The sequence below is a fragment of the Microcaecilia unicolor genome, chromosome 3, assembly GCF_901765095.1.
Source record: "Microcaecilia unicolor chromosome 3, aMicUni1.1, whole genome shotgun sequence".
Taxonomy (NCBI): Eukaryota; Metazoa; Chordata; class Amphibia; order Gymnophiona; family Siphonopidae; genus Microcaecilia; species Microcaecilia unicolor.
The window spans coordinates 294,589,454-294,612,712 of NC_044033.1; the positions used below are offsets into that span (position 1 = coordinate 294,589,454).

The window sequence follows — 23,259 nt, forward strand, 5'->3', positions numbered from 1 at the left end:
GTCTACCAGACATGTGCTCTACCTTAGACCTTATAGATGTATGGCGCACACTGCACCCAGGGGACAGGGAGTATACGCACCAATCAAGAGCCCATAACACTCATTCACGGATTGACTATTTATTAATATCGCGCTCGACCCTTAAAAACATCAGTGAGGCAGTAATTGGCCCTTGTATAATTTCGGACCAAGCAGCAGTATGGATGAATTGGCAAATAGGAGATACTGAAAAGGATGCTCGGGGATAGTCATTTCCCAGTTATCTTTATAAAAATGACAAATTTCGGGAATTTTTACTAGGAAAATGGGAGGAATATAGACACTTTAACGAGGGGACGGTAAAGGAGGCCTCAACACATTCGGAAGCAGCTAAAGCTGTGTTAAGGGGGTAGGTAATCAGCTATGCTAGCCATTATAAAAAGGCCCGAGACCGGGAGATTATAAGATTGGAGAAAGAATTAGCAGGTTTACGGAGACAATATGGGGTGGTTCCGAGTGTTAGAGTGAGACAGGATTTGACCTCGGTTTAGACCGCTGAATTCCCTACTACATGAGAGAGTGGTAAAATCTCAGGCATATTTCCGATACCAATTATATAAGCATAGGGACAAAGGTTTTTTTTAGCAAAGTTAATAGCGCCACAATATACATCAAAACATATCATAGCCATTAAAGGTAGGGAAGGGAGAATAGTTCGCACAGATCAAAAGATCCGGGAAGCTTTTCATCTTTACTTCCAAAATCTATATGGGGCAGGGGAAACACAAGGCCTGCAGGGTGAGCAATATCTGCAAAATGTAGCAACTCCTTTATTAACACAAAAGGAGTGCACAAAACTGAATGCTCTTATTAGTAGTGATGAAGTTATTTGGGCTATTGGTCATAGTCATTTGGGGAAAGCTGCTGGACCTGATAGATTTAAGGCCGAGTTTTATAAGCTGATGGGAGAATCCATAGTCCCTTCACTAACTAGGGCGTTTAATGAATGGGTAGAAGGGGGAAGATTGCCTGATCGACTAAATTTAGCTCAAATCATAATGCTGCCAAAACCCAACCGGGATGCTATGTTTGTATCCTCCTATTGACCCATATCTCTCTTAAACCATGAAGTGAAATTGTTCGCAAAGATACTGGCTAACAGGTTACGACGGGTATTGCCACGACTAGTCCATGAAGCGCAAGTAGGTTTTGTTCAAGGTTGATCTGTAACTAAGAACTTACGGAGCATCTTGACATCTTTGGAGAGGTTAAAGAGATATCCGGAACCGGTTATATTGATCAGCTTTGACGCCGAGAAGACGTTTGATCATGTTGAGTGGCCCTTTTTGTTCTCAACTCTGGACACCTAGGTTTCAAGGGCTGGTTTGTGCAAGCAATTCAGGCCCTATATTCCTCACACCGGGCTAGGGTAATGATTAATGGAAGGTGCTCTGAGGATTTTGAGATCAGTAGGGGGACCAGGCAAGGCTGTCTGCTGTCACCGTTGCTCTTTGCACTTTACTTTGATCCCATGATTCGAGACATCAGCTCATGTCGGGCTATCAGTGGAGTGGGGATTGGGCAGAAGGAGTTTAAAATCGAGGCGTTCGCTGATGATTTATTGGTAATAGTTACAAAACCTCGGACGTCACTGGAGGCCCTCTTAGAACTTTTCAGGGAGTTTGGAGATTATTCGGGATTCAAATTGAACCTGGATAAATCAGGAGCTTACAATCTAAAGGACAAAAAGTGCAGTCAATCAAATTGGGGGCAGTCTAGATTTCCTGGATAGAGGTACAATGGTTAGGTGCCGAAAGCAACATTGAAGAGGTGGGCTTTGAGCAAGGATTTGAAGATGGGCAGGGAGGGGACTTGGCGTATGGGCTCAGAGAGTTTATTCCAAGCATAGGGTGAGGCGAGGCAGAAAGGGCGGAGCCTGGAGTTGGCGGTGGTGGAGAAGGGTACTGAGAGGAGGGATTTGTCCTGCGAGCGGAGGTTACGGGTAGGAGCGTAAGGGGAGATGAGAGTAGAGAGGTAATGAAGGGCTGCAGATTGAGTGCATTTGTAGGTTAGTAGGAGAAGCTTGAACTGTATGCGGTACTTGATCGGAAGCCAGTGAAGTGACTTGAGGAGAGGGGTGATATCAGCAAATCGGTCTAGGCGGAAGGTAAGACGGGCAGCAGAGTTCTGAACGGATTGAAGGGGGGATAGATGGTTAAGTGGGAGGCCAGTGAGGAGTAGGTTGCAGTAGTCAAGGCGAGAGGTGATGAGAGAGTGGATGAGAGTTCGGGTGGTGTGCTCGGACAGGAAGGGGCGAATTTTGCTGATGTTATAGAGAAAGAAGCGACAGGTCTTGGCTGTCTGCTGGATATGGGCAGAGAAGGAGAGGGAGGAGTCGAAGATGACTCCGAGGTTGTGGGCAGATGAGACGGGGAGGATGAGGGTGTTGTCGACTGAAATAGAGAGTGGAGGGAGAGGAGAAGTGGGTTTGGGTGGAAAGACAATGAGCTCGGTCTTGGCCATGTTCAGTGTCAGGTGGCGGTTGGACATCCAGGCAGCAATGTCGGATAAGCAGAACGATACTTTGGCCTGGGTTTCCACAGTGATGTCTGGTGTGGAGAGATAAAGCTGGGTGTCGTCAGCATAAAGATGATATTGAAAACCATGAGATGAGATCAGCAAGCCCAGGGAGGAGGTGTAGATTGAAAAAAGAAGGCACAGGTCTCCCAATAAAGACCCTTCACTCTGGTTTGATGGTAAGAGTAGGCATGTTAAGAGTTGATATTATAATTTTCTCTCTCACTGTGTTTGTTTCTGAATAGCATCTATGACTAATATGGACTAATATGCGTTGTACATAAGTAATGCCATACTGGGAAAAGACCAAGGGTCCATCGTGCCCAGCATCTTGTCCACGACAGCGGCCAATCCAGGCCAAGGGCACCTGGCAAGCTTCCCAAACGTACAAACATTCTATACATGTTATTCCTGGGATTTTGGATTTTTCCAAGTCCGTTTAGTAGCGGTTTATGGACTTGTCCTTTAGGAAACCGTCCAACCCCTTTTTAAATTCTGCTAAGCTAACCGCCTTCACCACATTTTCCGGCAATGAATTCCAGAGTTTAATTACACGTTGGGTGAAGAAAAATTTTCTCCGATTTGTTTTAAATTTACTACACTGTAGTTTAATCGCATGCCCCCTAGTCCTAGTATTTTTGGAAAGCGTGAACAGACGCTTCACATCCACCTGTTCCACTCCACTCATTATTTTATATACCTCTATCATGTTTCCCCTCAGCCGTCTCTTCTCTAAGCTGAATAGCCCTAGCCTCCTTAGTCTTTCTTCATAGGGAAGTCGTCCCATCCCCGCTATCATTTTAGTCGCCCTTCGCTGCACCTTTTCCAATTCTACTATATCTTTCTTGAGATGCGGCGACCAGAATTGAACACAATACTCAAGGTGCGGTCGCACCATGGAGCGATACAACGGCATTATAACATCCTCACACCTGTTTTCCATACCTTTCCTAATAATACCCAACATTCTATTCGCTTTCCTAGCCGCAGCAGCATACTGAGCAGAAGGTTTCAGCGTGTTATCGACGACGACACCCAGATCCCTTTCTTGGTCCGTAACTCCTAACATGGAACCTTGCATGACGTAGCTATAATTCGGGTTCTTTTTTCCCACATGCATCACCTTGCACCTTGCACCTGCTCACATTGTGTTTTCTAATACTGATTTGTGTTTTGCTCGATGCATATTTCTGGTTATGTTTTGACAAATGTAATTGAAATTTTCAATGAAAAAAAAGTAGGCATGCTGTGAGCAGTGCACCTACTGTAGTTCTACCTGCTGGGGGTAGGTAATTTTTAGAGGGGGTATTTCTGTGGGTAAGCTTAAGTTTAGTCACATAAATCACACTGAAAATTGCCTTCAAAGAACAGAAGTGGACAAACATTTCTGCCTCAAGGGCTGCACTAGATCATATTCTTGGGTACAGAGACAGGAGCAGCAGGGCCTTTGAGACAAGGCCCCATGCTTGGTGTTTATTTTATTTTTATTGCTGCCACAGATTTGGCAATCACCACCTTGGCAAGAGGCAGAGAGGTTCTGGAAGAACACTGCAGAAAGGGGGGGGGGTGGACAGGAGAGATGTGAAGTTATAGGGGAAACACTGCCACTGAAAGAAACCCAGGAATAAAATGAGGTGGTTACGGCTGGGTGTTTGGGGGCACTTGTTGCTGCCCCTTCCCCCCCCAAAAAAATTTCCTGCCCAAATTGAGTGCCTCTCTTTACCTAATGATAGAGCTGTCCCTCATTGTGGTTGATGAAAAGTGCTCAGAGAACCATAGTTTACACACCAAGGAGCCACATGTGGCTAGGGCCAGCCCAAGAATATCTGATACCCTCGTCAAACCTTCAGCTGTGTGCCCCTTAAACCTGGAATGACTTAAGAACATATGCCCCTACAATCCAGCATCTCCCTTTTCCCTTCTCTCCCTTTCACACCCCTCTTAGACCACAATCTCCCCTTCCCTTATCTCATAGTTCAGCACCATCCTTCCCCTCCTTACCTTCTCTCCTTTAGGAGTGATCATCCCCCCTTCCCCCCCTCAGGTGGCTAGCACCCCCTTTTTCCACTCCCTACCTTCCATTCATCTCCTCTCCCCTTCCCTACCATTCTTATTCCATGTCCAGCATCGCCCCCTCTTTCCTGCCCCATCTCTTCCTGAACTTGGGCTAATGTTGAAAGCAGGCTCAATGATGGCATGGGACTTTTAAACACAAGCTCATGCTCTTGTGCTGCTGCTTCCCACCTTCCCCAGGTCCAGAAAGAGGAAGGGCAGGGTGGCAGGGGCAAGAGGAGGGAGATGCTAGACTCAAGATAGGAAGAGGAATGGAGATGCTGCTCTGCTGCCATCCCCTAAATGTTGCCACTCTGGGTAGATGCCTAGTCTGGCTAGTGGCTAGATCAGTCCTTCATGTGGCTTCCTGTGCTATGGTAATGATAAACAATAACAGCAGATTATCTTTACCAAGAAATTCCACCCTTAATTCTCTTACTAGGGTTATAAAATACTTCTATAAGAACTCTGCTTCCTAAATTGGATAATTTGGTAGAAAATCAAAACTATGCAGAAAGATTCAACCTTATATTTTCTCTAAGATTTGCTCTTCAGCCATCAGTGAGGTTGGCCAGGAATAACAGCTCTGCACTCGACCAGGTATTTACAGACTGCACTATAGAAAGTGAAATCCCCAAACTATAGAATTTTATAAAAGCTTTCAAAATTTGAGTGTAAATGAAAGCCCCTGATCAGATTTCAGTGCTGTGGTATAGAATGCCTGGCTTGTAGACAGATTTTTTTTTTTTTTAATTTTGCTTGGATTATTATACATGGCTTTCAATTGTTCAAAATAGAAAATAAAGGGCCTTTCTGCTAAAGTTAATGGCACTTGCTGTGCGTTCGATGCAAAAATGAATGTGCAATAAGTGCAAAGGATATGCAGTAATGGTTGCCCATTAAGTTACTACACATTACATACTTTACTGCATGTGTGGAGGGCTTTCTATAAAGGGACACCTAGATATAGGCACCTATTCTAAAAAGGAAAGTAGGAGCCTATTTTCCTTTATTTATTTGTAGCATTTGTATCCCACATTTTCCCACCACTTTGCAGGCTCAATGTAGCTTACATTTGCCGTAGTGGCGATTGCCATTTCTGGTTAACGTAATTACAAATGATGTTGCATTCAAGTGCGTATATACATGGTAAAAGAATATAAATTCCTGAGTAATAGGTCGGATTAAAACATTTATAAATAAATCATTTTCGACATTAGGGTAGAAGTAGTGTTTGTTCATTAATAGTAATGAGGTTAATCAGTCATGTGGAGAGAGATCGGTTCTGTCTCGTTCGTGATCAGTCTTATTGTTTAATAGCTAGGATGGTTGTTTATGGTATGCCTTCTTGAATCGGTCAGTTTTCAGTAGCCTTATACCCCGTTACAACCAACAAGTTCTAAACGGGTAACAGTCAAAAAATTCTCAGAAGTAAGACTCACCCAAGCGGGATAGCCAAAAACCTTGAGTGAGCATCCCGCATGGTGAGTCTTACCTCTGAGAATTTCTCCTTTCCACACAAATATTTATTATTTAGGTCTTGTTTATAAAAAAGGTCACATAAAGCTCTCTACCTGTATTCTACTATGTTTTCTTGATTTTTTTTAGTAAAGTTCAAAAAAACCCTGGCTTGTATTATTCAGTATTCTAAACATTTACAGATATATTTAGCATGTAAATATTAGCCTCTACAGAATTTACTCCTAAGTGCACTGCTGAAAACTCAGAGGCGATCTCACTATCACCGATGCACTTACCATTGGTCTTTCCCAGTATGGCAATACTTATGTACTTATGGTTAATTACTGTACACTGCCTTGAGTAAATTCTTTCAAAAAGGCGGTAAATAAATCCTAATAATTAAATAAATAATGCAATGAAAAACAACTCCCAAGAATGTCTCTCCTGAACCCCTAATCCTCAACACCCCACAGCACTTACCAGGAGTTTCCCATATGAATATTGGGGGGAGGGGGGCACAATGGTTTCAAAATGGTGCCTTTAACCCCTAGTGGTGTTACAGCTAGGGATTAAGCTGCACAATACTGGCTGGATTCTACAAATGGTGCACAAACTTCCATTTGCAAAATAGCGAATGATACATACCTGTAGCAGGTGTTCTCCGAGGACAGCAGGCTGATTGTTCTCACGAATGGGTTGATGTCCACGGCAGCCCCCACCAACCGGAAGAAAACTTCGCAGGCGGTCCCGCACGCAGGGCACGCCCACCGCACATGCGCGGCCGTCTTCCCGCCCGTGCGCGACCGTTCCCGCTCAGTTGAATGACAAGCAAAGGAATGAGTAAAACGCAACTCCAAAGGAGAGGAGGGAGGGTAGGTGAGAACAATCAGCCTGCTGTCCTCGGAGAACACCTGCTACAGGTATGTATCATTCGCTTTCTCACAGGACAAGCAGGCTGCTTGTTCTCACGACTGGGGTATCCCTAGCTCTCAGGCTCACTCAAAACAAGAACCCAGGTCAATTTAACCTCGCAACGGAGAGGGCATAACAGAAATTGACCTACGAAGAACAACTAACTGAGAGTGCAGCCTGAACAGAACAAATTGGGTCCTGGAGGGTGGAGTTGGATTCAAACCCCAAACAGATTCTGCAGCACCGACTGCCCGAACCGACTGTCGCGTCGGGTATCCTGCTGGAGGCAGTAATGTGATGTGAATGTGTGGACAGATGACCACGTCGCAGCCTTGCAAATCTCTTCAGTAGTGGCTGACTTCAAGTGGGCCACTGACGCTGCCATGGCTCTAACACTATGAGCCGTGACATGACCCTCAAGAGCCAGCCCAGCCTGGGCGTAAGTGAAGGAAATGCAATCTGCTAGCCAATTGGAGATGGTGCGTTTCCCCGACAGCGACCCCCTTCCTATTGGGGTCGAAAGAAATAAACAATTGGGCGGAAGGCCGACAGTCGCTCAAAAGCGCATGGTTCGGGAAAAGGTATCTTGCAAAGATACCTCACAAACAGGGAAGATAGGGTTTCTGGATAGTGAGGTTACACAACAGACCGTGGTAGGCCAGGTGCCCTTAAATACAACTAAAGATCAGACAAAAGATGTCAAATCAATAGTGTCAGGTACTAAGCATCATGCAAATAAGAACAACAAACATACTCTGAAATGTCTATATGCAAATGCTAGGAGTCTAAGAAATAAGATGGGAGAGTTGGAATATATTGCACTAAATGAAAAATTGGATATAATAGGCATTACTGAGACCTGGTGGAAGGAGGATAACCAGTGGGACACTGTCATACCGGGGTACAAAGTATATCGTAATGATAGGGTGGACCGGACTGGTGGAGGGGTAGCATTGTATATTAACGAGAGCCTTGACTCAGATAGATTACAAATTCAGCAAAACACAAATCACACCTTTGAATCACTGTGGGTTGAAATTCCATGTATAAAAGGGAAAAAAATGGTGATAGGAGTGTACTACCGTCCGCCTCGCCAGGATGAGCAGGTAGACACAGAAATGATAAAAGAAATCAGAGACGCGAACAAAATGGACAATGTGATAATAATGGGTGGCTTCAATTATCCAAATATAGACTGGGTAAATGTAACATCGGGACACGCTACAGAGATACAATTCCTTGATGAAATCAAGGACAGCTTTATGGAGCAACTGGTGCAGGAGCCGACGAGAGAAGGAAAAATTCTAGACTTGGTCCTTAGTGGAGCGCATGATCTGGTGAGGGACGTTATGGTACTGGGGCCGCTTGATAACAGTGACCATAATATGATCAGTTTTGACATCGACCTTGAAGTAACTGTACACAGAAAGTCAAATACGTTAGCGTTTAACTTTAAAAAAGGAGACTATGATAAAATGAGAAGAACGGTAAAAAAAAAACTTAGGGGGGCAACTGAGAGAGTAAAAACTGTACAACAGGCGTGGACGCTGTTCAAAAATACCATCCTGGAGGCCCAGGCCATACATATTCCGCAAATTAGAAAAGAAAGACGGAAGTCCAAAAGACACCTGGCCTGGTTGAAAAGTGAGGTGAAGGAAGCTATTAGGGCTAAAAGAAACGCCTTCAGAAAATGGAAGAAGGAACCGTCTGAAAATAACAAGAAACAGCATAAGGAGTGTCAAAGCAAATGCAAGGCGCAGATTAAGAAGGCCAAGAGGGAGTATGAAAAAAAGATAGCATTAGAGGCAAAAAAACATAGTAAAAATTTTTTTCGGTATATTAAAAGCAGGAAGCCGGCAAAAGAATCGGTTGGGCCGCTGGATGACCGAGGGGTAAAAGGGGCGATCAAGGAAGACAAAGACGTAGCGGAGAGACTGAATGAATTCTTTGCTTCGGTCTTCACCGAGGAAGATTTGGGTGGGTTACCGGTGTCGGAAATGGTATTTAAAGCGGACGAGTCGGAGAAACTTACTGACTTCACGGTAAACCTGGAGGACGTAATGGGGCAGTTCGGCAAACTGAAGAGTAGCAAATCTCCTGGACCGGATGGTATTCATCCTAGAGTACTGATAGAACTGAAAAACGAGCTTGCGGAGCTACTGCTAGTGATATGCAACTTATCCTTAAAATCGAGCGTGGTACCGGAAGATTGGAGAGTGGCCAATGTAACGCCCATTTTTAAAAAAGGCTCCAGGGGAGATCCAGGAAATTATAGACCGGTGAGTCTGACGTCGGTGCCTGGGAAAATGGTAGAGGCTATTATTAAAAACAAAATTACAGAGCACATCCAAGGACATGGATTACTGAGACCAAGTCAGCATGGCTTTTGTGTGGGGAAATCTTGCCTGACCAATTTACTTCAATTCTTTGAAGGAGTGAACAAACATGTGGACAAAGGGGAGTCGGTTGATATTGTGTATCTGGATTTTCAAAAGGCGTTTGACAAGGTACCTCATGAAAGGCTACAGAGGAAATTGGAGGGTCATGGGATAGGAGGAAATGTCCTATTGTGGATTAAAAACTGGATGAAGGATAGGAAACAGAGAGTGGGGTTAAATGGGCAGTATTCACAATGGAGAAGGGTAGTTAGTGGGGTTCCTCAGGGGTCCGTGCTAGGACCGCTGCTTTTTAATATATTTATAAATGATTTAGAGATGGGAGTAACTAGCGAGGTAATTAAATTTGCTGATGACACAAAGTTATTCAAAGTCGTTAAATCACGACAGGATTGTGAAAAATTACAAGAGGACCTTACGAGACTGGGAGACTGGGCGGCTAAATGGCAGATGATGTTTAATGTGAGCAAGTGCAAGGTGATTCATGTGGGAAAAAAGAACCCGAATTATAGCTACGTCATGCAAGGTTCCACGTTAGGAGTTACGGACCAAGAAAGGGATCTGGGTAACGTCGTCGATAACACACTGAAACCTTCTGCTCAGTGTGCTGCTGCGGCTAAGAAAGCAAATAGAATGTTGGGTATTATCAGGAAAGGTATGGAAAACAGGTGTGAGGATGTTATAATGCCGTTGTATCGCTCCATGGTGCGACCGCACCTTGAGTATTGTGTTCAATTCTGGTCGCCGCATCTCAAGAAAGATATAGTAGAATTGGAAAAGGTGCAGCGAAGGGCGACTAAAATGATAGCGGGGATGGGACGACTTCCCTATGAAGAAAGACTAAGGAGGCTAGGGCTATACAGCTTGGAGAAGAGTCGGCTGAGGGGAGACATGATAGAGGTATATAAAATAATGAGTGGAGTGGAACAGGTGGATGTGAAGCTTCTGTTCACGCTTTCCAAAAATACTAGGACTAGGGGGCATGCGATGAAACTACAGTGTAGTAAATTTAAAACAAATCGGAGAACATTTTTCTTCACCCAACGTGTAATTAAACTCTGGAATTCGTTGCCGGAGAAAGTGGTGAAGGCGGTTAGCTTAGCAGAGTTTAAAAAGTGGTTGGACGGTTTCCAAAAGACAAGTCCTTAAACCGCTACTAAACGGACTTGGAAAAATCCAAAAATCCAGGAATAACATGTATAGAATGTTTCTACGTTTGGGAAGCTTGCCAGGTGCCCTTGGCTTGGATTGGCCGCTGTCGTGGACAGGATGCTGGGCTCGATGGACCCTTGGTCTTTTCCCAGTATGGCATTACTTATGTACTTATGTACTTATATGACTGTCTGTGGGGCTGTGTCCTCTCCAGATAGAAGGCCAAGGCTCGCTTGCAGTCCAATGTGTGCAACTGACGTTCAGCAGGGCGGGTATGCGGTCTGGGAAAGAATGTTGGCAAGACAATTGACTGGTTAAGATGGAACTCCGACACCACCTTTGGCAGGAACTTAGGGTGAGTGCGGAGTACTACTCTGTTATGATGAAATTTGGTATAAGGAGCATGAGCTACCAGGGCTTGAAGCTCACTGACTCTACGAGCTGAAGTAACTGCCACCAAGAAAATGACCTTCCAGGTCAAGTACTTCAGATGGCATGAATTCAGTGGCTCAAAAGGAGGTTTCATCAGCTGGGTGAGGATGACGTTGAGATCCCATGACAAAGCAGGAGGCTTGACAGGGGGCCTTGACAAAAGCAAGCCTCTCATGAATCCAACGACTAAAGGCTCTCCAGAGATGGCTTTACCCTCTACACGATAATGGTAAGCACTAATCGCACTAAGGTGATTCCTTACTGAGTTGGTCTTGAGACCAGACTCTGATAAGTGCAGAAGGTATTCAAGCAGGTTCTGTGCAGGACAAGAACGAGGTTCTAGGGCCTTGCTCCCACACCAAACGACAAACCTCCTCCACTTGAAAAAGTAACTCTTTTTAGTGGAATCCTTTCTAGAGGCAAGCAAGACACGGGAGACACCCTCAGACAAACCCAACGAAGCAAAATCTACGCCCTCAACATCCAGGCCGTGAGAGCCAGAGACTGAAGGTTGGGGTGCAGAAGCGCTCCGTCGTTCTGCGAAATGAGAGTCGGAAAACACTCCAATCTCCACGGTTCTTCGGAGGACAACTCCAGAAGTAGAGGGAACCAGATCTGACGGGGCTAAAAAGGCGCTATCAGAATCATGGTGCCGTGGTCTTGCTTGAGCTTCAGTAAGGTCTTCCCCACCAAAGGTATGGGAGGATAAGCATACAGGAGGCCGGTCCCCCAATGGAGGAGAAAGGCATCCGACGCCAGTCTGCCGTGTGCCTGTAGTCTGGAACAGAACAGAGGCAGCTTGTGGTTGGTCTGAGAGGCGAAAAGGTCCACCGAGGGAGTGCCCCACTCTCGGAAGATATTGCGTACCACTCTGGAATGGAGCGACCACTCGTGCGGTTGCATGACTCTGCTCAGTCTGTCGGCCAGACTGTTGTTTACGCCTGACAGGTATGTGGCTTGGAGAAGCATGCTGAACTGGCAAGCCCAACGCCACATCCCGACGGCTTCCTGACACAGGGGACGAGATCCGGTGCCCCCCTGCTTGTCGATGTAATACATTGCAACCTGATTGTCTACTACTACTACTACTATTTAGCATTTCTATAGCGCTACAAGGCATACGCAGCGCTGCACAAACATAGACGAAAGACAGTCCCTGCTCAAAGAGCTTACAATCTAATAGACAAAAAATAAATAAAGTAATCAAATCAAATCAATTAATGTGAACGGGAGGGAAGAGAGGAGGGTAGGTGGAGGCGAGTGGCTACAAGTGGTTACGAGTCAAAAGCAATGTTAAAGAGGTGGGCTTTCAGTCTAGATTTAAAGGTGGCCAAGGATGGGGCAAGACGTAGGGGCTCAGGAAGTTTATTCCAGGCGTAGGGTGCAGCGAGACAGAAGGCGCGAAGTCTGGAGTTGGCAGTAGTGGAGAAGGGAACAGATAAGAAGGATTTATCCATGGAGCGGAGTGCACGGGAAGGGGTGTAGGGAAGGACGAGTGTGGAGAGATACTGGGGAGCAGCAGAGTGAATACATTTATAGGTCAGTAGAAGAAGTTTGAACAGGATGCGAAAACGGATAGGGAGCCAGTGAAGGGTCTTGAGGAGAGGGGTAGTAAGAGTAAAGCGACCCTGGCGGAAGATGAGACGGGCAGCAGAGTTTTGAACCGACTGGAGAGGGGAGAGGTGACTAAGTGGGAGGCCAGCAAGAAGCAGATTGCAGTAGTCTAAACGAGAGGTGACAAGGGTGTGGATGAGGGTTTTGGTAGAGTGCTCGGAAAGAAAGGGGCGGATTTTACGGATGTTGTAAAGAAAGAAACGACAGGTCTTGGCAATCTGCTGGATATGAGCAGAGAAGGAGAGAGAAGTGTCAAAGATGACCCCAAGGTTTCGAGCTGAGGAGACAGGGAGAATGAGAGAGCCATCAACAGAAATAGAAAACGGGGGGAGCGGGAAGGTGGGTTTGGGGGGGACAATGAGAAGCTCGGTTTTGGTCATATTTAATTTCAGGTGGCGTTGAGACATCCAGACAGCAATGTCAGACAAGCACGCTGAAACTTTGGTTTGGATGCAAGGTGAGATATCAGGGGTAGAAAGGTAGATTTGGGAGTCCAGCATAGAGATGGTAGGAAAAGCCATGGGATGTCTGTCCGAATTTGGATGATTTGGTAGGACAGCTGATCTCTGAAGGCCTTCAGCGCGTTTCAGACCGCTCGGAGCTCCAGGAGGTTGATCTGAAGATCTTGTTCCTGGAGGGACCACAGACCCTGGGTGTGGAGTCCATCGACATGAGCTCCCCACCCCAGGCGAGATGCATCCGTCGTCAGCACTTTCGTGGGCTGCGGAATTTGGAATGGACGTCCCAGGGTCAAATTGGTCCGAATGGTCCACTAGTGCAGCGAATTGCGGCAACTGATGGACAGACGGATGACATCCTCTAGATTCCCGGTAGCTTGACACCACTGGGAAGCTAGGGTCCATTGAGCAGGTCTCATGTGAAGGCGAGCCATGGGAGTCACATGAACTGTGGAGGCCATATGACCCAGGAGTCTCAACATCTGCCGAGCTGTGACCTGCTGAGACGCTCTGGTCTGAGAGGCAAGGGATAGAAGGTTCTGCGCCCTTGCTTCGGGAAGGAAGGCCTGAGCCGTCTGAGAATTCAGCAGCGCTCCTATGAATTCCAGAGATTGGACTGGCTGGAGATGGGACTTCGGGTAATTTATTACAAACACCAGCAGCTCCAGAAGGTGGATAGTACACTGCATGGACCGCAGAGCTCCTGCCTCTGAGGTGCTCTTGACCAGCCAATCGTCGAGATACGGGAACACATGCACTCCCAGCTTGCGTAGATACGCCGCAACCACCACGAAACATTTCGTGAATACTCGTGGTGCAGAGGCGAGCCCAAAGGGCAGCACACAATACTGAAAGTGCCGTGTTCCCAGACGGAATCTGAGATACTGTCTGTGAGCTGGCAGTATCGGGATGTGAGTGTAAGCATCCTTTAAATCCAGGGAACATAGCCAATCGTCTTTCTGAATCATTGGTAGAAGGGTGCCTAAGGAAAGCATCCTGAACTTCTCTTTGACCAGGTATTTGTTCAGGCCTCTCAGGTCTAGGATGGGGCGCATCCCCCGTTTTCTTTTCCACAAGGAAGTACCTGGAATAGAATCCCTGCCCTTCTTGCCCGGGTGGCACGGGCTCGACCGCATTGGTGCTGAGAAGGTCCCAGAGTTCCTCTGCAAGTACCTGCCTGCGATGGGAGCTGAAGGATTGGGCTCCTGATGGGCAATTTGGTGGAGTGGAGGCCAAATTCAGGGTATATCCGCACCGCACTATTTGGAGAACCCACTGGTCGGAGATTATCAGAGGCCACCTTTGGTGAAAAACTTTCAACCTCCCCCCGACCGGCAGGCCATCCGGTACGGACACTTTGATGGCGGCTATGTTCCCATGGATCCAGTCAAAAGCCCGCCCCCGGCTTTTGCTGTGGAGGCGCAGGGGGCTGCTTAGGCGCACGCTGTTGACAGGAACGAGCGCATTGGGACTGTCCCTGTGCCTGAGGAGGCCTTCGAGCCGGCTGGGTGTACCTACGCTTGTTGTACGAGTAGGGCGCAGCCTGCCTGGCCCGGGAAAAACGTCCACCTGCTGAGGTGGATGCTGAAGGCGCCCGGTGGGAGTGCTTGTCGAGAGCGGTTTCCCGCTGGTGTAGTTGGTCCACCAACTGCTCGACCTTCTCGCCAAAGATGTTATCCCCCCGGCAAGGGACATCCGCCAGTCATTGCTGGGTGCGGTTGTCCAGGTCAGAGGCACGCAGCCAGGAGAGTCTGCGCATCACTATACCTTGGGCCGCAGCTCGAGATGCCACATCACAGGTGTCATAGATACCCCTGGACAGGAACTTTCTGCACGCCTTCAGCTGCCTGACCACCTCCTGAAAGGGCCTGGACTGCTCCGGAGGGAGCTTGTCGACCAGGTCCACCAGTTGCTTCACATTGTTCCGCATGTGGATGCTCGTGTAGAGCTGGTATGACTGGATGCGGGTCACGAGCATGGAAGATTGGTAGGCCTTCCTACCAAACGAGTCCAGAGTGCGAGACTCCTGCCCCGGGGGCGCCGTGCCCTCTTGAGAGCAGAGTCCACGACCGCCGAGTCATGAGGCAATTGGGGCCGCATCAACTCTGGGTCAGAGTGGATCCTGTATTGGGAGTCCGCTTTCTTGGGGATGGTGGGATTAGATAAGGGCTTCAGCCAGTTCCGAAGCAGTGTCTCTTTGAGGACATTGTGCAACGGCACCGTGGAAGACTCTCTAGGTGGTGATGGATAGTCGAGGACCTCGAGCATCTCAGCCCTCGGCTCATCCACAGAGACCACAGGGAAGGGAATGCAAATAGACATGTCCCTGACGAAGGAGGCAAAGGAGAGTCTCTCAGGGGGCGAGAGCTTCCTCTCCGGTGAAGGAGTGGGGTCGGAGGGAAGGCCCTCAGACTCCTCTGAGGAGAAATATCTGGGGTCCTCCTCCTCCCCCCACGAGGCCTCTTCCTCGGTGTCCGACATGAGCTCTTGCAGCTCAGACCTGAACCGGGCCCGTCTCGACTGCGAGGAACCATGTCCTCGATGATGGCGTCGAGCGGTGGACTCCCGCGCCGGCGGGGGTGAAGCTCCCTCCATCGACGGGGATTTCACCTGCGTGGCGGTCAACACAGGTGCCGCAAGCGGCGTCGGTGTCCTCGGCATCGGGCTAGAGCACGCCGGCGCCTCCATCAACGGCGCCGGGGGCGCAAGCACCCCCGGTGCTGGCAAAGCCTGGCGCATCAGCCCTTCCAGAATCCCTGGAAGGATGGCTCGGAGGCACTCGTCAAGGCCCGCTGTCGGGAAAGGCAGGGGGGCCGGTGTCGGAAGCTGCTCGGGTCCAGGAGACGGTACCGAAGCACCCATGGACTGACGCAGCGACACCTCTTCAACCAAGGGGGAACGCTCCTCTCGGCACTGCCGCTTCCTCGGTGTTGAATCATCTCTGGAGGCGCCGGAGCTGGTAGTCCCGTGCGCAACCGATGATGGTGCTTTTTAGTCTTCTTTCGGTGCCCGTCATCGGCGCTCGACGGCAGAGATGAAGAGGAGGTAGAACCCCCCCGGCCTCGAGGGATCGGGTCTGACAGGGTTCGGTCCCGATGGCCCTGGGTAGAGGGAGTGGCCGGGGCCGATTGCCCGCGCGGCCGCTCACCCCCAATGGTACCTGTACTCCTGGGGTCGGAGCCGATTTCGTCGACATTGGTACCGGTACCGAAGATCCGGCCGTCGACACCGATGCTGTCGAGGGGCCGGCGCAAGTTCCAAAAAGACGGTCCCGAAGAACTTGCCTCGCCACCTGTGTCCGCTTCCGCAAGCCGAGACACAAGGTGCACGTCTTGGTATTATGCTCCGGCCCAAGGCACTGGAGGCACCAAGCGTGGGTATCGGTTTGCGAGATCTGCCGGCCGCACCGACCACACTTTTTGAATCCGCTCGGGACCTTCGAGGACATCGACGGAAAAATCGCGTCAGCGAAGTCAAAGTCGTCAATGGTGGTGGTGAAAAGCACACCCAAAAAAAGAAACGACCGCGCGGCCACAAGGCCGCAACGAGGCGCCCCCGCGGCTAAAGACGACGAGGGGACAAACTTCTTTTTTTTTTTTTTAAACAGAAGAAAGAAAAGAGGCGCGAACGCGCACGAAAAGAGAAAAACACTTCCGGCTAGGCTGCGATCCGGTTTCCGGGGCTGACAGAGAGAGAGAGACGATAACACGTCTCTCTCCAGCGCGGAATCGAAAAACACTGAGCGGGAACGGTCGCGCACGGGCGGGAAGACGGCCGCGCATTCGCGGTGGGCATGCCTAGCGTGCGGGACCGCCCGCAAAGTTTTGTTCTGGTTGGTGGGGGCTGCCGTGGACGTCAACCCAGTTGTGAGAACAAGCAGCCTGCTTGTCCTCGGAGAACGCCCATTATAGAATACTGTTCAGCACCAATATTTTTCTGTGCCAAATTTTGAACACTATTTACTGAATCCAGCCATAAGGGTCTACTTTTATACTTCAGTATACTTGTGAGAGACCAAGGGTTTGCAATAATACTTTGCAGAATGTATAGACAATATATGGATTTTTAATTAAGTCAACTGATTGCATAACTTATCTGACACTTTAAAGATGTAAATTACCAAATGCTTCTGCAACTAGGTATATCATCTTGCTGCAACCAGTCCTAGCCCATTTTCCTTTCTAGATATGAGCATGTATCTCTCTCTCTCTCTCTTATTTTTTTAAGGACTATAGACCTTCTATTTAATGATTTCCAATAACACTTTTTATAAAATTATTAACATAACCCTGGTGGGCAAGACATGATTATCTCACTCACCTTTCAATGCCATTCAAGAGACTGCGGTGTTGTCTGGAGAAAAGAGCGCTGCCACCCCATGTTGCCTGTCAGAAAGAGGGTTAACAGAAAAAAAACTCTGTGAAACTGCACTCCATTTAATAATACACTCATATCTGGGAGCTCCCTCACTTCATCGTCTCTTATAAAATCGTATTGCTGAATGTGCAGACATGTGCTGACAAGATCATATCTACGTTTTTGTTATCTTTTTGTAGGAATCTGTGGATTTTTCCACAGAATTAGTGCATAGAAAACTCCATAAGCTTCCTCCAATGATCTCACTGGTTGCCATGAAAAGATACACATAAGTGAGCTGTAAGATAATATCAGTAACCAGAGGAAATGGGAGTGTCCCAGCCCCTAACTGGTGAGAGTTAGAAAGCTAGGAGGAGTTTCAGTCCTGGAGGGTTATCAATAGAAATCAAACAAAATAAAACATGGAAAAGAAAATAAGATGATACCTTTTTTATTGGACATAACTTAATACATTTCTTGATTAGCATTCGAAGGTTGCCCTTCTTCGTCAGATCGGAAATAAGCAAATGTGCTAGCTGACAGTGTATATAAGTGAAAACATTCAAGCATTACTATGACAGTCTGACAGGGTGGGAGGATGGGGGTGGGTCGGAGGTATGCATGGGGACATCAAAGCATATCATTGATATTCTAACAGGATGGGTGTGGATAGGTGAGGGGTTGAGTTTCAGTCCTGGAGGGAAAGTTAGAAAAATAAATAAGGGAGTTCCTAGCTTTGAATTTGGTCTGTTGGCTTCAGCCTCCCGAGCCCTGAGCCATATAACAGGGAGAGCCCTCCAGCAAGATTTTTCCAGCCTTTTAGATTCAATCAGGGGCGTAGCCAGACTTCGGCGGGAGGGGGGTCCAGAGCTCAAGGGGAGGGGCACATTTTAGCCCCCCCTCCAGCGCCGCCGACCCCCCCCCCCCCATTGCCGAACCCCCCCAACTTTGACCATCCCTCCCGACGACCCTCTCGACCCCCCTCCCACCGCCAACCCACCATCGCCTACCTTTGCTGGCGGGGGACCCCAACCCCCACCAGCCGAAGTCCTCTTCTTCCCAATCCCGCGCAAGGCTTCGTTCTAGTCTGACGTCCTGCACATTGTATGTGCAAGACGTCAGACTCACAGAAACAGAACGAAACCTTCATTCTGTTTCTGTGAGTCTGACATCCTGCATGTACAACATGCAGGACGTCAGACTAGAACAAAGCCTTGCGCGGGATTGGGAAGAAGAGGACCTTGGCTGGTGGGTGTTATGGTCCCCCGCCAGCAAAGGTAGGCGACGGTGGGTTGGCGGCAGGAGGTGGGGTCGAGAGAGTCGTCGGCAGGGGGGTCCAGGTCCCCGTGACCCCATACTGGCTAGGCCACTGACATACTTACAGCATTGTTGTACTAACCCAGTCAACATTTTAAGCTATTTATTTTTACAGACAGGATTCAGAACAGTGGTGTAGCCAGACCTGACATTTTAGGTGGGCCTTGAGCTATGGGTGGGCACTATGGGGTAGATATTCATCCAGCAGCAGCCAGCATGGTTAAAAGCCCACTGCCAGTGCTAAACTTGGAAATTCAATGCCACACCATACCCGGTGATCAGCATTGAATTTCTGGTTTCTTTTTTGGCTGCTGGAACTTAACCAGTTAAGCTGATATTCAGCGCTAACCGGTTAAGTTCCAAGCAGTTAAAGATAGGACCATAGGCGCCCGGTATAAGAGGCTTGGACAGGCTAAGCCTCCCCTGCTGTGCTCTGAGGGGTTTAAATTGTTGATTTACCTCCATCCTCACAGCAGGAGCTGCAGTGAAAGCCCTCTAGCCTTGTCCAGTTGTAGAAATTGGTTTATGGTTTGTTTACCTTACTGCTGGGAGAGCAGGGGGGGAAGGGGGTTGGAGGTGTCCTGGGTTGCCAGGGAGATATTTAATGAGGATGACTTCCTGACCTGCACTGAGAACAGACAGCAGCAGATACTGGACCAGCATGATCAGAAAAAGTCACCAAACAAAGGTAGAAAAGATCATTTTATTTTCATTATAGTGTTTGGAATATGTCCACTTTGAGAATTAGGTGCTCAACATTAAAAGTTTATATTTATTTACTTATTTATGGCATTTTATCCCACATTAAACATGAATTAGGGTGTTTTGTGGCTCTACATGAGAATTTTGATGATATGATCCCTTGTTTCATATTGTTGACGGTCTGCATTTTCCGTATGGGTGGTATATTGGTGTATTAGGTTCTGCCCAGTGTAATATTTATGGTACAGTAAGGTTCTGAGTGTGTTTTTGCACAAAGTTGTGCATGGTGTTTTGCACTTGAGCGATTGTGCTTAGAATATGCTTTGAGCAACCACTTTATTCTTTGACATATGATACATATCTAATATCTAAATTTAATAAAAGGTATTGTGACTTTTATTTATTTATTTTTTCTGTGTGTTATCAGACAATTATGGATTTAAGCTCCACCCCTGGCACCACCCCTAACCCCGCCCCCTTTAGCCTCCCCAAACAGTTGGGCCACCGACCGCCTATGGATAGGACTGCTATTTATGTGGTACTATAAATGCTAAACCCAGTGTTGAATATCAGTACCAGGGCTTTTTTTGAGGGGGTACTAAATACCGGCACCTTTTCCATTGTTTGTTAAAATTGACCTATGAAACCCAGGCTCTACACACCAATTCTGCCTTGTGATAGATTCTGTGACTGGTTGCAGGGGGCCTGGCTATTGTGGAGTGGGTCCAGCAGTGATTACCCCACCCCTGAAGGGTGGCCTAGCATTTGAGTACCAGCACTTTTTTTGCCAGGAAAAACACACTGATCAGTACTAACTGAATATTCAGTGGAAATGACCGGTTATCTCCTGCTGAATATCTGCAGTTAGCCGGTTAAATGCTATTTAAGCAGTCAGCGGTCGTTGCTGACCGGTTAAATAACGCTGAATATTGGGGGATATGAATATAGGTGTGAGTAGTGTGTCTTGGGGTACTACTAAATAATGCCTTAGAGTGCCCTTGATGATGGATTTCTAAGTAAATAGCCCAACAGCTGTTCTGTATCAACATAACCAGCAAAATTGAAAGATTGTAGAGACAGAATCACATGAAACAGCCAAAAAGAAGTCTCTCAAAATAGCAAAGATATCAAAATATTTATTAGAAATAAATCTCTTCGTAAAAATACTCCAAAAAGATATCCAAAACACTAATAGTTATTGGTGTTTAAAATCATGCAACTTATTAAAAATTGCTTAATTGAAATTGAAGTGCCAACGGTTGTCAAAGTTCGAAACAGCAGCATATTACTACCACTATGCTGTATCCACTGACGGGACCCATTTCACCGATGTTTCGGCTTCTTCAGATTTCAATCTACTATAAAATATATATCCTATTAATAACCAAACTCAAAAACATATTTAGTAACAAATATTGCCATTATATTTTAGAACTTACTCTGCAGTTGCTATATATATATGGATCAGACTAACTTCTATCTAATCATAGCACTGCTTAGTCAGACGCCAACACATCGTGCTTTTAAATACTGATAGCTCACACATCATAAGCATTACAATTTTATAGATTTCAATTTCTTACATAACAAATCACATTAAAAATGTGTGTTGATCTCAAAACTTTATACAGAATATTGATAATTAAATATGTTACTCAACAAATGTAGAATCAAGAGCACCAACTTCTGTCCATATAAAAGAACTTCACTCACTAAAACACTACCCACTCTACCTCTTGATTTAAGCCTCCAGGCTGCATTGATTTAAGTTTAAAAATCCATAGCTTCCCGTCATTACAGCCTTTGCATCCTGTTACCCCCTCAATGCCATGGTGGTTCTGTATCAATCACAAAACAACGTCGATCATTACATTTATGATTATTATTTATGCAGTGTTCCACCAATGGTGCAGTTAAACGTTTTAGTTTTATATCTGATTTATGTTCTAATCAACATAATTTTAAACTTCGACTATTCATGCTCACATAAATCTTTTAACAATAATACAAACCAGAGATCTATAGAACTTACTTCAAAGACTATGAAAGGGTATAGATAGAGAGCTTTATACAATCTCTAATACACAAGAATAATAATGAGTGTATATAAATATTTTGTGTGGAAAGGAGAAATTATCAGAGGTAAGACTCACCTAAGTGGACAGCCCAAAATTTTAGGCTAATCCTAGAGGGTGGATGAGTTTCTCTATCATAGAAAATCTCCAAATGTTCAAATGAATAATAGTGAGCAACCATGTGCTCCCAATCCAAGAAAAGTGATGACCACAATAAAGATGTGCCAAACGTATTACCTATGATACTACTACTACTATTTAGCATTTCTACAGCGCTACAAGGCGTACGCAGCGCTGCACAAACATAGAAGAAAGACAGTCCCTGCTCAAAGAGCTTACAATCTAATAGACAAAAAATAAAGCAAATCAAATCAAATCAATTAATGTGTACAGGAAGGAGGAGAGGAGGGTAGGGGGAGGCGAGTGGTTACAAGTGGTTACGAGTCAAAAGCAATGTTAAAGAGGTGGGCTTTCAGTCTAGATTTAAAGGTGGCCAAGGATGGGGCAAGACGTAGGGGCTCAGGAAGTTTATTCCAGGCGTAGGGTGCAGCGAGACAGAAGGCGCGAAGTCTGGAGTTGGCAGTAGTGGAGAAGGGAACAGATAAGAAGGATTTATCCATGGAGCGCAATGCACGGGAAGGGGTGTAGGGAAGGACGAGTGTGGAGAGATACTGGGGAGCAGCAGAGTGAGTACATTTATAGGTTAGTAGAAGAAGTTTGAACAGGATGCGAAAATAGATAGGGAGCCAGTGAAGCGACTTGAGGAGAGGGGTAGTATGAGTAAAGCAACCCTGGCGGAAGACGAGACGGGCAGCAGAGTTTTGAACCGTTTGGAGAGGGGAGAGGTGACTAAGTGGGAGGCCAGCAAGAAGCAGATTGCAGTAGTCTAAATGAGAGGTGACAATGGTGTGGATGAGGGTTTTGGTAGAGTGCTCAGAAAGAAAGGGGCGGATTTTACGGATGTTGTAAAGAAAGAAACGACAGGTTTTGGCGATCTGCTGGATATGAGCAGAGAAGGAGAGAGAAGAGTCAAAGATGACCCCAAGGTTTCGAGCTGAGGAGACAGGGAGAATGAGAGAGCCATCAACAGAAATAGAAAATGGGGGGAGTGGGGAGGTGGGTTTGGGGGGAAAAATGAGAAGCTCGGTTTTGGTCATGTTTAATTTCAGGTGGCATTGAGACATCCAGACAGCAATGTCAGACAAGCACGCTGAAACTTTGGTTTGGATACAAGGTGAGATATCATAGTAACATAGTAGATGACGGCAGAAAAAGACCTGCACAGTCCATCCAGTCTGCCCAACAAGATAACTCATATTTGCTGCTTTTTGTGTATACCCTGCTTTGATTTGTACCTGTGCTCTTCAGGGCACAGACCGTATAAGTCTGCCCCGCACTATCGCCGCCTCCCAACCACCAGCCCCACCTCCCAACCACCGGCTCTGGCACAGGCACAGACCATATAAGTCTGCCCAGCACTATCCTCACCTCCCCACCACCAGCCCCACCTCCCAACCACCGGCTCTGGCACAGGCACAGACCGTATAAGTCTGCCCAGCACTATCCTCACCTCCCCACCACCAGCCCTGCCTCCCAACCACCGGCTCTGGCACAGACTGTACAAGTCTGTCCAGCACTATCCCCGCCTCCGAACCACCAGTCCCCGCTTCCCACCACCGGCTCTGGCACAGACCGTATAAGTCTGCCCAGCCCTATCCCCGCCTCCCAACCACCAGCCCCGTCTCCCGATCTTGACTAAGCTCCTGAGGATCCATT

The 23,259-nt window shown here is 47.1% G+C and overlaps 1 protein-coding gene across 2 annotated transcripts in view; it reads right to left on the reverse strand.

The window, feature by feature from the left end:
- The window catches only part of CSAD (cysteine sulfinic acid decarboxylase), a 324,205-nt gene that overhangs the window by 107,609 nt on the left and 193,337 nt on the right, over positions 1 to 23,259 (reverse strand). For both annotated transcript variants that reach the window (XM_030198185.1, XM_030198186.1), the window contains one exon: positions 17,354 to 17,418. In XM_030198185.1, coding sequence (XP_030054045.1) covers positions 17,354 to 17,418 — 65 coding nt within the window. The remainder of the gene's footprint in view (positions 1 to 17,353; positions 17,419 to 23,259) is intronic.